Source organism: Bacillus rossius, chromosome 14, assembly GCF_032445375.1.
Source record: "Bacillus rossius redtenbacheri isolate Brsri chromosome 14, Brsri_v3, whole genome shotgun sequence".
In the NCBI taxonomy this organism is placed as follows: domain Eukaryota; kingdom Metazoa; phylum Arthropoda; class Insecta; order Phasmatodea; family Bacillidae; genus Bacillus; species Bacillus rossius.
In genome coordinates, this window is record NC_086341.1 from 20,481,147 (window position 1) to 20,497,375 (window position 16,229).

The 16,229-nt window shown below is 35.0% G+C and overlaps 1 protein-coding gene across 1 annotated transcript in view; it reads right to left on the reverse strand.

The window, feature by feature from the left end:
* Positions 1 to 16,229, reverse strand: part of LOC134538702 (myb-binding protein 1A) — a 96,383-nt gene that overhangs the window by 50,181 nt on the left and 29,973 nt on the right. Inside the window, exons 8-10 of the mRNA XM_063380139.1 lie at positions 10,268 to 10,380; positions 9,441 to 9,604; positions 8,403 to 8,561 (exon numbers count right to left, since the gene is read on the reverse strand). Coding sequence (XP_063236209.1) covers positions 8,403 to 8,561; positions 9,441 to 9,604; positions 10,268 to 10,380 — 436 coding nt within the window. The remainder of the gene's footprint in view (positions 1 to 8,402; positions 8,562 to 9,440; positions 9,605 to 10,267; positions 10,381 to 16,229) is intronic.

Below are 16,229 nucleotides of genomic sequence, written 5' to 3' on the forward strand. Positions count from 1 at the left end.
TAGCGCAAAGCATCAAACGTCATTGTGTGGGTAACAACAAATACGTTCCTGAGACACATGATGTGTCCAAGCCATCCACATATCTACAGTACATTGATGCAAATAATTTGTACGGGTGGGCGATGTCGCTGTCGCTTCCGATTCGACATTTCAAATGGTCAGACACATCTATTGATGTCATGACTATTCCAGAAAATTCTCCTATCGGGTACATTATCGAATGTGACGTGGAGTACCCTACTGAACTCCACGAAAGTCACAAAGACCTTCCGTTTCTCCCCATCAATCAATGTCCGCCCGGCTCCAAACAATCAAAGCTCATGACAACACTAGAAATTAAGGAACATTACATTGTACACTACAGAAACCTCCAGCAAGCAGTATCACATGGGTTGATAGTTACTAAGGTACACAGAGTCCTCCAGTTTGAGCAGTCGGCGTGGTTGGAGCCATACATTAAGCTCAACACCAATAAGCGCAAGGCTGCAGCCAACGAATTCGAGAAGGAGTTCTTTAAGCTCGCTGTAAACAGTACTTTCGGGAAACTGATGGAGAACAAGAGGCGGAGGCTCAAAATGGAGTTGGTATGTTCCGAGAAGCGGTTCAAGAAACTGGTGTGTCGTCCATCCTTCAAGGACCGCACAATGTATGAACCGAACTTGACTCTAGTCCACCTGAACCATGAGACCATAATTTTCGATAAGCCAATCTATGCCGGACTCGCAGTACTTGATCTCTCAAAAACACTCATGTACGACTTCCATTACAGCACAATGAAACCCAGATATGCAGAAAACATTCATCTGGCATACATGGACACCGATAGTTTCGTATACGAGATACAAACCGATGATTTCTACCATGACCTCAAAGCCGATCCTACACTCATGGAGAAGTTCGACACCAGCTGCTACCCTTCCGACCACCCTTGCTTCTCCCCCATCAACAAAAAGGTTGTCGGAAAGTTTAAGGATGAGTGTGGGGGGAAAGTGATGAGTGAGTTTGTCGGTCTGCGGGCCAAACTGTATGCATACAAGTGTGGTGACAAAGTTGAGAAGAAGGCCAAGGGTATCCAGCGGTGTGTGGTCAAAAACCGCATAACATTCAGTGACTACCTGGATGCCCTGCACGATCACCACACACGACGAGTAGCAGTTAGGGCCATACGCTCGAGGCAGCAGGTGCTCTATAGCGAGAGCACAAATAAGCTGGCCATAACATGGGAGGATGATAAGCGCCAAATATGTGAGGATGGCATCCATACGGTTCCCCACGGCTATGTTGGAGATGAATTATCTGTTGTATAGTTCCAGTCTTTTTGTTGTAAACAGTTTTCGTTTTTGTATATAGTTTCTGTTTTTTTTATAGCTTCGTTTGACAAGTATATTTTTCTCTCCTTGAGGGTTTTGTTTTGTACAATATATTTCTTTGATTCAGTAAATATAATTTTACCTACATATCGCTTATTATTTTTTTTAATTAATGCCCTATATTCCTCAAGGTACTTATACTTAATTTGATATCGTAAAATGATCATGTAATTAGACACAAACACCTAAAATATCTGCTTCCATGCAGCTTTTAAACACAGGAACGCAAACACGAACACTAAGAAATGATATTATACACAAACACCTAAATATCTGCTTCCATGCAGTTTTAAACACGAATACACAAACATTAATTTATTTAGTATGTTTACATGTATGATAGGACTATGAAAAATTTCTGGTCAGCTAAGATGGAGTAATAAATGTTTTTTAAATTATCATTACTTTAACTAACGCATCCACAACGACAGTATTGATAACATATATTTTAGTTAAAACCTATAAGTGATAAGACTTTAAGAAAAAATGTCGGTTACAACAACAAAGTGACTGTGGATTTTGTGGATCTTGTGGATTCTGTGGATTTTGGTCTATAAGGTTCATAACAATGTTGGTAGAGAATTGTAACTCGACCTTACATACACTAACATACTTTAGAAACCTACAACCGATGACGACACCCACCAGATGAAATCAAGATGGTAGTCTCCACTAAATAAGATGGCTGCCTCCAGCAGACAACGATGATATATTTTTTTTCCTGATTTTCTAAGTTAATAATTATGATTTTCCAAGATGGTGGATGTAACGAAAAATTGTAACAGGAATGAGTGGGGTGTTCGATGACGATGTCATTGTAACAGAGGGGTGGGGGTGCTAGATTATGTATTTGTAATTTAGAGGAGTGGGGTGTTCGATGCATAGGTTTTTAATTAAAATTTTATTAAATAATATTTTTAATTTTATTTTAAAATTTTGATTATTTAATTTTTTTAAATTTTAAATTTTTTTCATTAAAATCGGATAATAAATAAAGATTTTCAAGATGGCGGACGAAACTCAAAATGGCGGAATGATCTAGAAAACAAAATGGAGGAAAGTTCTAGAAAAACAAAATGGCCTCCGGGTTCAAAGGTCAAGGTCAAATCCAAGATGGTTGCAGGAAGTGATGTAATCCAAGATGGCCGCCGGAAATGACGTAATCCAAGATGGCCGCCGGAAATGACGTAATCCAAGATGGTCGCCGGAAGTGACGTAAACCAAGATGGCCGCCGTGGCTCCCCGGCTCCCCCACCACCCACCGGTGTCCCCATACATACTATAATTACCTACTTATAATTTGTTATGGTTTTTAACAATTTAGGAAGTTATTATGACATTGCAATGCTCGAACTTAAATAGCACACCACACACACACACACATACATTCCATAGTTTTTTAAAAATAATCACGCTTAATAATAAAACATATTGGAGTTACAATAATATTATTATATTAAAGAAAAATGTACTAGATCTGTACTAAACCACTAAAAAAGTTATAAAATTACTAGATCTAGTACGAAAGTACTAACTGTGGACACCCTGGCCCACCCGCGAGACCATTTACCAACGTTATAGTTACTGCAGGATTTACCAACATAAATTATTTATACAGATTATGAATGTACGGAAAATTGCGACAAAACCGAAACAACACTGGAAAGACTGTTCCCGCGACATGTAATACCAAAGTGTAAGTTAATACACCATAAAGCACAAAAATTCAACCTAAAGCAAAAAATTATAGGGTTGTGCGAATATTCGGTATACCGAAACCGAAATTTTGCTACTTTCATTTTCAATTTCGGTAAGAATTTCATCTGTCGAAGTTTGTTTTTAGCGAAATATTTCGAGCCAAACGAAAGTTCAATAGCTTACCGAAGTTCGTTTGTTATAGTTGAAAAAGAACTGGTAATTTAATAAAAATGTACAGTAGAATACCGGTACAATAACGTACCTTATTATAACGTATATATCACTTTAACGAATTTTTTTTAAGTCCCGCTAAAAATCGTATCTTCGCCATGCAAAACGGTTTCAGTTTAAAGTATCATATTTTCACTATAACGTATAAATTCTACTAGTAGCGTGGCATTACTACACCAAAATTTACTTAAACTGGTAAATAAATTTCCAGCTAAATGATTAATGTAGTAGAACAAAGATACACAAATACCACCGCAACGAATTTTCTAACCTCTAAATTCTCAAAACAAAGTTAACAAACAGTTGCGCGCACTACCATAGATTATACCGTACATAGTATGCGACGTGAGCAACTCAACACCATTCGATACATCGAAAGACGGAGGTTTGAGAGAAGTATTAATTATTTAGACAAAAGTGTTACGCTACGCTAAAAATACTGTTTGATGTCTGTGCCGGGATTGTTATTGTTGTTGTTGTTGAGTTTATTTTCAGGTTACGTTATTTAGACACCGCATTGTATTTGTGCTACAATATGAATGATCCTGGAGATAAAAAGAAACGAAAGCAATTCACGCTTAAGGAAAAAGTGGATATACTCAGAGAACTAGACAAGGGGAAAAAAGCAAGTCGCAGTTGCGAATACATATGGCATTGCGGCTCTCCTGTAGCTATTTTTTTTAATATATTTTTTTCTCTTTGTAAAGATATGTATGCATGTTTCAGTACTAAGTACAAAAACTTGAGGTCCCTGTAAGTACTTAGCACTGAGATTCTACTGTAATGTCTTTATATGATATGCTTGTTATTACTAATAATGTAATAACATATGCAAATCATATAAAGACATTAATTATAAAAAAGATTTCCATTAAGATTAATTTACGTGGTGATGGAAAAAAACTCACGTTAATGAAAATACGGTAAAATCATAATTTGAACAAACATGGCAGATAAAGTAAACAAAATTCAACCGTGATTACAGTAGGCCTAGGTATCAAAACAAAATCATGCAATATTTGAAAAATTACCTGATTCATTTGCTTTCAAACAGTAGTGTAGGTACTATATTCGTAAAACATACATTCCAGAACTGTTAGTACACTATTAAGTATTTACCGTATACACATAAACAAAGAACGTACCTACTTTTATTCACGCACAGCCAAACAAAAACATTGTCGTATGCTTTATTTAAATTTTACATACTCTGTTTGGCATATATAATCCTCATAATATACAGCCAATTAGACAAAAAGGTCAACAAGTCACTGCATGTAATGACCACTTGCAGACCTGCCAACATTCAAATTTAAAAAATCATGAGGTCCACGATACAAATTTTCAGGCCCATAAATACAGGTTAGATATAAAAAACAACAAATGAGAATCTTTAAATTTAAGTGACATACCTGTACATAATATGTTACATGGTCTCTGCTTCAAAATTTATTTAAACAAATTATAAGTTGCAGATTTAATTTAGTTGAACATAATTTAGCGCTGTCGTGTAGTAATCATGCAGGGCCGCAACTAAAAAAGATGTAAAATAACATTCTGCTCGTGTAACACTATTATCACTGTTCACAGCAAAATTATTTTTTTTTATTGGAAGCAATACACTTCACGTGTTAGTTGTTTTTTTGTAGCGACATGTTTCACAATGTCTCCTCTTCCACTATGCGAGATAGAAAAATCAGCACGGGACACGCTACAAAACGCAAAATTGCTTCCTTTATGTGACTCGAGTATTGATGGAAACTCGTTACTGTAAGCTTTCGTAAAACTTATTTTGTAACTTTTACAAACAAAATTTTGGGGCCCCAAAAAATCGTGAGGAAACACTATTTTGGCGTGAGGGCGTGAGATGGACCTTAAAATCGTGAGCCTCACACCAAAATCGTGAGAGTTGGCAGGTCTGCACTTGGCAGCAACCATTTGTTATGTTTTGTTTTGACCATGTCCCTTGCCTGGTCTACAGCTTCCTGAGCTAGCCATGTGTGACAGTGGTGCAAGATGGCGGCCGTTCCGCAGTATTCACGTGTTTTTTTATCAGTACCATGCACGTGATAAATATATTATCATAGATAGACTGCGACATTACGACTGTAAAGAAAATAGTCTGTACGCTGAAAGATCTGGATTGATTCTTGAAATTTACAAGTGACATGGGTCTGTGTTGTGTGGTCTAGGGCGGATGTTGATTATATTTGTTGTGGTCCTCCTCGCACCGATGTCTCTCTTGGGTGAGAGCCAGGTATCCGGGTGGAGAAGGTCCAACTGCTGGTATTGCGGCAGGATTTGCAGTTGGCTGGTGAAGGCGAATAGCTAGTGGGGTGAGAGACAGGGACTAAACTATTGATTGAAAATAATGTCGGTATTTTCCACGGAACTTTTATTGACCTGAATTGTCGAAACAGTTCAATTTGTTGCCTGCATCGGCTTTTACAACATACACAGAATTTATACACGGTACACCCTATCGTCCAGAAAGGGGGGGGGGGGGAGAGACAAATTCCCTAGGCCGAGATAGGTCCTCGGATGGCCTAACTCGCGAAGGAGGGGTGCGAGCAGCAGAAGTCCTATGGCCAATGGGCGGAATCCAGCCTCACTGGCCGTCGGGCCGATCAACTGACTTTCAGGTGGATGACCTCGCCTTTATATAGGGAGAAATGCGCGGGAACGAAGAAATGAAGGGAGGGGCGAACTGACTCCTCTTTGGAAGGGATGAGATGCGCGCGCATGAATCTCGCTGAAATTTCCCTGCCCTGGTGGTGGAAGTATAAACTAGATATTAATAATTAAAAGAAAATATAAATATGGCATAAATAATTATATGTACATACATATATATTCAATCTTATGTATTAAAAAGTATTTAAACTTTCTTTCACAATTTAATTAGTTAAATTTATACTTTTATAAAATATAAATACAGTTGGTAGATCGCCGTTCACAAGATGGCGTCACAATGTACATGTTTAGCTGTGGCGAAAGAAAAATATACATTTGTATACATAACTCGTCCATATTTACTATTATATTCTGCAGTACATTAATATGTGTGGTTATAGCGACGTGAAAAATAAAGGGCGAAGTTGGTTGGTTGCTTTAATGAATTATTCTATTGTTCGTCGCTTTGTTTATAACCTACGACGTCGCACAGATTCGTCGCCGCATATTACGTGAGTAGGCCTATTGCCGAAACATTTTTCCCTGAATTGCTTCTGAACTTATTAAAACTCGTTTTGGGTTTAATTATCACGTAAAGTAACGTGATATTTAATATAGGGAGGGCGGGCACGCGTCATATTAAATAGTAATATTTATAAATACATCAAAAGGCACCAAAATGATTTATGTAATAGAATTTATTACTGAAGAGCAAATTTTGGGGCACTTTTTTCTTTGTTAATTAAAAAATTTCGCTTAACTTTCGTTAAGAATATATTTATCTCATAGAAAAATTCATTTTCGTTTCACTTTCGTGAAACTTGATAAATTTTCTTTCACTTTCATTTCGTGTGGATGAAGTCACTTTCGCACATCCCTAAAAAATTATGAGCATTTTTAATAAAAACAACAAATTTAAATCACACAACATAACATTCCCAAATTTATACTGAGTTTCGGGATCCCGTCCACTTCTAAAACAAAGCCACCCTGCTTTTAAACTAAATAACCGGATGTGAAGCTACAAAATGTATAACTTCGTGTTGTACACACAGCACAAAGAGCAAAATACTAAATTTGAGGCGTTCATAAATAATATTGATTGGCACTGTAGTGCAAAAATACGACGTTCATGATAAAACAATACTCTTGTTATTGAAATTTGTTTCCTGTGTTACAAATCTATGACATTAAAGTGAAATGGCTTTGATTAACTTGTGCAAACAGCTGAATTCATGCCAAACTTTGTTTCCACAAAAATGTTTAAATTTTGCAAAAAAATTTAATACCCACCCAATTTTATAGTTTTTTGTAAAAATTTGGGGTTCAGCATTCTTCGGGATCCCTAATAACGATAAATGTATTTTTTGCAATGAACTATTTATAATCAAGCATGTCACGGACACTATCTGATCAACTGAAATAAATCTGCACGTTCTTGTGTGTTTAGTAGATGTACCTACCCATAAATAATACACAATTTATTTTAAACAATAGCACAGTCAAACAAAGTAAAATTAATTTTTCACCAGTAATTCAACAGTAAAGCCCATGTTAACCATAATAAATATAAATAATTTGCCAAATTGAATGTTATCACACTATACCTACATACCCAAGGTTTTCTAGCCTACCTAAAAACAAGTCTCCCGTATTTATGCTACAATAGTTGATGAAGCACCCTAGCATTTGTTTATCTAGAAAGAAAAAATACTAATTTTCCTCGCTAAATTAAACATTTTCTTTGACTGTACATTTCATACTAAGTAATAAAAAAACCGTTAAATCAATAAAATTGATGATTAAAGTAAAACTACCACCACTGCATTATTTTCATTCTGAAAACTAGTTTACCAACTACTGAATAATGATTAACTGCCAACTTTCTCAGAGCCATTCATAAACAATCAATATCTCTTTCCACCATAGACATATACTCACCAAACATGGGTGCTGCGTGATTACCTTTTCGGAGCATACCCAAAGATTTCATTACATTTTATGGTGACATCTTTATTTTCAATCTACGTGCGCACCTAAAATTTTCGGAGTTATTTGTTTAAGTTAAGGTTTTGTTTTTTTACATATTATGTTTAACTAAGTATGTGAAGTTTATATACATCAGTATTTTTTTTTTTAGGAGATGAAACCACACAAAATTATAACAGCGAAATAAAACTGAAATGCCCAACCTAAAATCAAAAAGTGATAAAAAATAAAACAAATTTTATGGACCTCTACATATGGGGTATTACAATTCTCTTCCTTTAAATTGTAATCCACCATGAAGTCATGTCCCCTAACTAGTTCCTGACCAAACATTCATTAAATTCAAAATCAAAAATACAAAGAGACATTATAATTACAATACCTTGTACAGTTACAGATACAAAACACACACTTCAGTAGAATCTTTCAATAGTTGGCTACCTGTAATGCTTCTATTGTATTGTCTGGCTTCACGAACAACTGCAGTCCCATATGCAAGAACATTGTGTGGAACACTGGGATGACCGGTGAATCTGACTCCTCTTTCCCGGGCTTCATTTTCTTGACCACTTTGATCATCGCCTTCCATGATTCGTGCACCTGCAACGACGATGAACTCTCAGGGCTGCTCTCGTGGGCATTTTGAGGGGGGCGATTTGGATTTTTGGATTTGGGGGTGGGTAGAAGGAAAAGATTGGATAATACGAGGGGTTTGGTTGGTAGGCATGAAAAGTAATAGACCTTTAGATTATTTTAACATATTTATGATGTATTTAAAATTACTTCTGATATCTCCAGTTATTATAAATTGTAGGGGTAGTTGAGGGGTAAATGGGGAAGCGATTGCCCCCATTACCCCTCCAATAGAACCACAACTAGGGCTGACACACTGCAGCATTCAAGTGCAAATTGTAACATCAATTGGTTGTGTTTGCACGTCGCATGAATCCTAAGGGCATTCCGTTAATCGTAAAATACATAACCAACTGAAACAACCATATTGTGTATACCATATCCATTTCCTGTGAGTGCTTACAGAAAACCAAAGGTTTTATAGTTAAATTGTGCATTTCTAACAGGCAGACATCTACCAACTGAAATTACAGCAAACAAGTGCACACACGATTGTTACATCATCGTGAAATAAAGCATAAGCATCCAAAAGCGCCATGAGAATTATGAGACGTCTAAATATTTTCTATAAATACATAGCTGCCTGTGGAAAAAATTTGATATTCATATTGAAACATAACAGAAATAATTATAACCAACATCATCAAATAAAGTGTTAACAACTAGCAACCAAAAAAAAACTTGTATGTTCCGTATCCATTTCATTTGAAGTCATTATGAACAAAAAATAAAAATTAAAAACAATCAAAATGCATGCACTTAATAATTCAAGCTCATGGTCAAATTTTCAAACAATTGCACATTCACACGTACAGAGTGAAGTAAGCCGAAATGACCCTAAGATACCTTTTCCGTCCAAGGATGTCTCAGAGAGTCCACGCCGCTGTTTTTCAGTAATTTGTTGGCGTGACTCACTACGGAGGATAAAATGTTACGCACACTGTTCAAACGAGGCAGAGTTGATTTTGGTGGCTGGTCAATGACCTTAAAGAAACAGTTCCTGAGTGTCTCTGAAACCCATAGAAAAAAATTAGCACACAATGACAACCTAATCTAAAAATTGTGGATAAATCATTAAATAAAACCTTAAAAATTTGTTTAAAAGATAATCACCAAATAGAGAGGGTCTAGGGTCTTATATAAATGGACCCACAAAACGCCTCATAAGCAAAAATGTCGGATAATAGGGAGGTGGAAAGTAATAGCTTATTAAACATCAAATTACATAACAATTTTATTTTACACATTACAAATGTTTTCCCAAAAATAACAACAAAAAAAATAACAATCAACCGAAAATTAGGAATGTAGAATAAGCAAAGATCAGTTAAACAAGACTCTACTGTAGTACTTTTATCTAAAATAAACGTACTTGAAAAAGTACTAGAAAATATTTTCTTCACAAAATGAACAACTAAATCACAAGGGAAAAGGTCAATTTTTTTTCATTGAATCAGGACTGAGGACTTTCTTAACCATGCTAATGACAAAAACTCTATGACAAAAGTAAAAAAAACAAATAAAAATAACTAAATAAATAAAGAATAAGCATATAAGCACGTTTCTTAGTTAAAAAAAAAAGTCATCAGACTATTAAGTACAACTGCACAACTAAAAACATCTCAATGTCAATCTATATTAATGTAAATGAAATTGCAGTGGTAATATCTTACCAATAAGCTGGTGTCCAAAATTCTCTGTTTTGAACATACCAAGGTGGAGGAGGAACTTCAGTTTGTTTATTTTCCACTCAGTCTCAGTCTGTACCACTTGACTGCACATCAACCTGCAAAATCGAACACAAACTAATAAATAATGAATGTTCAAAAACAGTTCCACTATTCCAAAAGTCTGCTCAAGGTACACTATTACTTTTTTCGCAGAGAAAGAACACAAAATGTACACATAAAATTAGTTAATGTTGCAACCACTTCTATTACAGTGCATTTTAGAGGAGAAACATTATCCTATAAACTACCACACAAACTTAAAAAAAAATAAACAATCTTCAACAATTTTAACACTGTGTTTTTACTTTCTGCTTCAAAATGTTACTTCTTCACCGCAGAATATCTCAATATAAATTGAACTTTTCACCGGAAAAACCTTATCAATCAAAACCTTTTTTAAATTAATTTTCTTTCTTTTCTAAATATTATTTTCAACATTTGTAGTTCTGTACAATTTCTATCATGTAATTATTAATGTTTTAGCTTTATGTATGTATATACTTGTACTATTTGTATACCTATATGATATTATATATAATTTAAATTTAGATTTAGATATTATATATACTAATTTAAAAAGCAAAAAGATGGAAGAAACTACAATGGCGGGGCCTAAAACCCCTTAAAGACACTTCACTGTACAGTAGAATCCCGTTATAAAGTACATCAATAAAGCCTAACTTTTAAACTTAGTAATGAAAGTACTTTATTCTGAAAATCTATATACAGTCGAACCTCATTATTAAGAGTATGGGATAATACGAGACCTTCATTGTTACGACAGTTTTATAATACACCGTCAGTTTGACTACGTAAATCATACTAAATTAAACCGGTTATTAGAAGTGCCTCCTTGTTGGCCTTTCATAAGTACGAGTGATTTGAATGGCATATTCAAAAAAGGAAAAACACCTAACACAGGCAGCTGCGTGGCTTAGCGGGCGTCAGGCGGACTGGGTCCTTAGCAGGTATAAGCCTTGGTCAGGGGGAGGAAGGACTGGTGACAAACAACATGCCCTCTCTCTCTTTCCCTCCCTCTCTCTTTCTCTTGACAGAGGAGAGGTAAATCTAAAAATAGACCAGCCAACACCCTTCCTTTCTCCCTTAGATTTTTTTTTTTTCACCGCTTCACATACCTTTCCTCCCTGACAATGAACGGCGCCATCTTTGTATCAGGCCATTTCATTCTCGATTAAATCAAAAACCGTCGTAGATACAACAATTTTCATTGAGACACTTTCTATTCGTAATTTAATTTGCTACAACTTTAATTCAATACGTTTTTTCACTATCGTGAACCATTTTCAAGTTACGGTGTGAAATTAAAGAATGTTTCGACGGTCCAGAATCTAACTTAACTTTAATTTTTTATATTCGGTTATAACGAATACTCGTTACGAGAATTTTTGCCGCCATTGTCAGCTCTCGTAGTAACGAGGTTCCACTGTATTTACCTTTAAAATGTAGAATTTTTAATTTTTAAAAAATTAAGTAGTAGGGGATCAAATGTTACATTACGTCTGTCTAATTAGCAAACCTCGTAACTCCACTTTTTGTCAAAAATTGGTTTTTGGTACTACTATATACTCAGTTATGTGTTCTATTACAATTCCAAAAATCATAACAATAAACAATCCCTATGGGCTACAATCCTATTTTCAGAAAACCTCTTATCTCCAGCTGTCGATTTCCTGCATATTAGCATACCTCGTAACTCCATTTTGTTAGTAAAAAAAAACACAGTGTTATTGTTGCACTGTCTATTAATTGTTTTTAAAATATTATTTTAGTTGTTTCGATATTGTTTGTACATATGGAGCAGGTACATTTTATTATTATCTCACACTTTAACTATTGTCCATCGGTTATTTATGCATACAAAACACTTATTACAATAAATTATACTATTCAAACTTTTGTAATACAGGCCATAATATAAAATGTTTTTGGAGGTAATGTCTAAACTATTTTATACGATTTAGCTATCCATTCTTCATTTCAGAATGTCAAGAGCCAAGAATGATTTCGGCATGGATCTCATGAGTACCCCTTGTAGAACATCATACATTCTTTACGATATTGGCACTTCCATTGTTTTCTTTTACTGTTTTCAATTTGAAAGCCAAAGATGGCTTCTGTTATCTGTGGAACGAGACTGAGAGGGGCCTTGGTTCAAATGAGTTTGCTACAATAATTCGCAACTACATTTGAGGAACGATGCCGACAAATTGATACTGTATAGAGATGATTGCTGCTATCAGAACAGAAATATGACTCTCGCCAATGCACTCTTACAGATATCGGTGACAAATTGTGTAACGATAGAGCAAAAATTTCTGGAGATCGGACACAAACAAATGGAGGCAGACTCCATGCACTCGAAGATAGAAAATAAGCTGAAAAACAAGAAGATTAATGTTCCAGCTGACTACATCGCAACTTGCAGGGAAGCACACAGAAATCCAAGTCCATATGAAGTTCATTATTTGACTCACAGTTTTTTTTATTAAGATTTGATCATGCTCAAGTGTATAGCTCTATCAGACCAAGCAGAATAGCTGGGGATCCATGTGTTACCGACATCAGAGCCTTGAAGTACACTCCAGATGGGGTTATTTCCTACAAGTTGGGTTTCACAGAAGAGTGGAAGAAGTTGCCTATTCGCAAAAAACATTACTGCTAAGCCATTTGATAGTTTGCCAGCACTGTACGCTAAGAGGCTGAAGATAAATAAATCTAAATACGACCATTTGCAGTCCCTGAAAACAACTATGGAATCAGACTATCACTTATTTTATGATAGCCTTCCTTTTCAAAACTGAAGCAGTGATTTTCTGAGGGGTAATTTTTTTTCTTTTCCCAATTTGCTGGAGCAATATTTATTGCCTCATTTATCAGTATTTAAAAGCTAGTTTTATCTTGATGTTCTTTCAAACGAATTCATAGTCATTATTGTTGATTTTATGTACTATACAATATTGCTGTTGTGTATTGTATACTGTCCTTACTGTTCAATATCGGAAATAACCCTTGTATTGTTAGAGATACTTTTTTATAATACACAAATAAATTTGGTGCTATAATTATTCATCTCAAAATTGTTCTAATATCAATATTAAGTTTATGCCAATAAGAAGATTTATATCTTATCAAACCTCGTATCTCCATATTTAGTTTGAATTTATGATTGTAAAACCTCGTAACTCCATTAAAAAAAGGTTTAATAATTAAAAACTGACACAGAGTTTATTGACAAACGTCAGGGGGTGTTTTAACTATTATGTGATGAATTAAACACATATTTAGTACAAACAAAAAAGTTATTCAGTTTTTTGCTTCTCTTGTAAAATTTGTCTTCAGGGAGTTACGAGGTTTGCTAATTAGACCGACGATTAGCTTGGAAGCAAATATTTGTAAAACAACAAGAATTTAAAAAAAATTACTGAACTTAATACAGTAGCTTAAATATTAGGCCTACATATACAAAAGTTATATCTGTCGAACACAAAATGACAAATGGGTTAAACTATTTTGCAGATATGTAAATTTATTGGGATAGAATTCCCTTGTTATTTCCTACGCGAAGTCTTGCGACCAGCAGATAAAGATGACTGTTCGGACAGTTTAATAATTTTTTCCCGATCTTTTATTATTGTTGACAGTGTAGTGGGAACCAAACAAACGACCGTGCCACATCTGCATTTTTCCTGCCTTTGTCAACTTCTTTTAAAATTTCCACATTTTCCTTTAAAGCGAACGGCTGAGTTTCTTTTTATCTTTTTGGCCATCCAGCCTGATTAAAATATTCATTCAACAATATTGTTTGCCTCGCGCCACGTCAAACGTAAACAAACCTTGCATCCTTAGATAACAATAGCGCCGCAACAGTCACGCACGTCGCGAGTATGGCTGTGCCAGGCGACATTCCGACCTTCATGGCAACACAATTAAAGCGTGTGGGCAATGTTGTGACACCAAACAGTTCAAAACTTAAACCTGCATAAATTAACATTATTGGATTTTCTATTTCGTATATAAGTTAAAATATAATTTTTATTTAACATTTGTATCTGCGTTAATTAAAACTTTTAAAACGTGCTCTACAAATAACCCAAAGATGGCGCAGCTAAAAACAATTAATGGTAGGGGTGTGCGGGATCCCGATGCTTCGGGAAAAAAGTCGGGAAAATAGGCTTCCCGAAATGCCGGGCGGCAATTTTATTACTCCCGAATTTTTCGGGAAATTGTTTAAAAATTTACAAATGTTTACTAATCATGTGAAAATGTTTTCTATCAATTCAAACTGTTTTTACAACAATATTTTTATTGATTAGTACATTTTTGAAGGGTTTCCGTACTATTTAAACGCAAACCATCTTTTAAACGTATGCAGATCGTAGCAACAGCTGTGGTGTGAAGTGAATTATGATAATCGTTTACACATATCTAATTGGAATATAAAAAAAAATTGGTTGTCTGTAAAGTCGGTTTACGGACGATAGTTTAACGTGACGTCATAACAAAACATTGATGAAATGATTCATCCAAAAGAAAAGGAAATATCATATCGGCCTGAGACTGAGCCGTAATAGGTTTTTGCAACCAAACCATTTAGGCATTAAAAATATTATATTCTTTGAGGAAGAATTTTTTTTAAATTTTTCTATCTTTTGTATGATAAAATCTACCTCTGCATACTTTTATGAATAAAATTGAATCATTTTTATTGAATTATCACTATTTTGTATGGATACAAAGGAGTGAAATGAAATGTACAATTTAATTAATAAATTTACTTTTATTTGCATTCATTATTCAAATATATTTATTACTTTTGAAATGTTACGTGCGTCATATTTATTTTTACAAGTACAAAAAAAATTTTGCACCTGCCGGGATTTCAGCCGACAACCTTACTATTAGAAGATAGCGCCGCTGATTGCTCACCTACGAGGCCATATTTGATGATTATTAGTTTCAGATGTTATATATACATTTATAAAAATGTTGTTCACGGTAGGGGAATAATATTATTTCGTTTTTATAACAAATACGCATCCCAAATACACCAAACTTATTTATAATGTGTTACAATATTTTTTAAAACATTGTGCAAAAGATCCCAGTTGTACACCAATCCCTCGCATAGCACGTCTTCAATTAATGCGAATTCAGTTAGCACGATGTAAATTTTACTGCCCTAGTCTCGAATAGCACGTCTTTAAATTTCAGTTAGCACGAAATCGCCACAGGCTAAAAAAAATCTCGGAAACGACGCGACGTCAGGTATGGAATTTGAGGGGGGAATAGTGGTTTGGAATGCGAGGGGAAAGAGATGCGCACGCAGATAAACAAACACCGGGCCGTACTGTTGATGCCCGGCCGCAGACCAGGCCGTACCGTTGATGCCCGGCTGCAGACCAGGCCGTACCGTACAGAAACCAAAGCAGATGAAATTGGACACGTTTTTTAAAAAAAAGCAAGATGATAGTGTTAATTTCACCCCAGAAAATATTTAACTAACTTTTATGTTTTGTATATGTACATATTGTACATATTTTAATGTTATGTTTGTGCTCTAGGGAAAATCTAAATCTGTTTATCTGTTAACTGATTTGTTTACATAGCCGCTTTTATAAGAGGTGTGCATAACAAATTAAATGTTTACATATGGCTGTGTGTTTTAAAGTTACCGTATTTACTTGTGTATAGCGCGCCCTCGTGTATAGCGCGCACCACGATTTTTGCAACTAATTCCAAAGAAAAAAAATTGAAATTTTTTTTTCCCCATAAATAAATTTTACTAACATTTTGTGGTACCTGATTATTTAAATTGATGTGTGGTGATGCGTCAGGAAAATACATAAACTCTGCTGTGTAAACGGAAGATAATGAAGCGCTATAT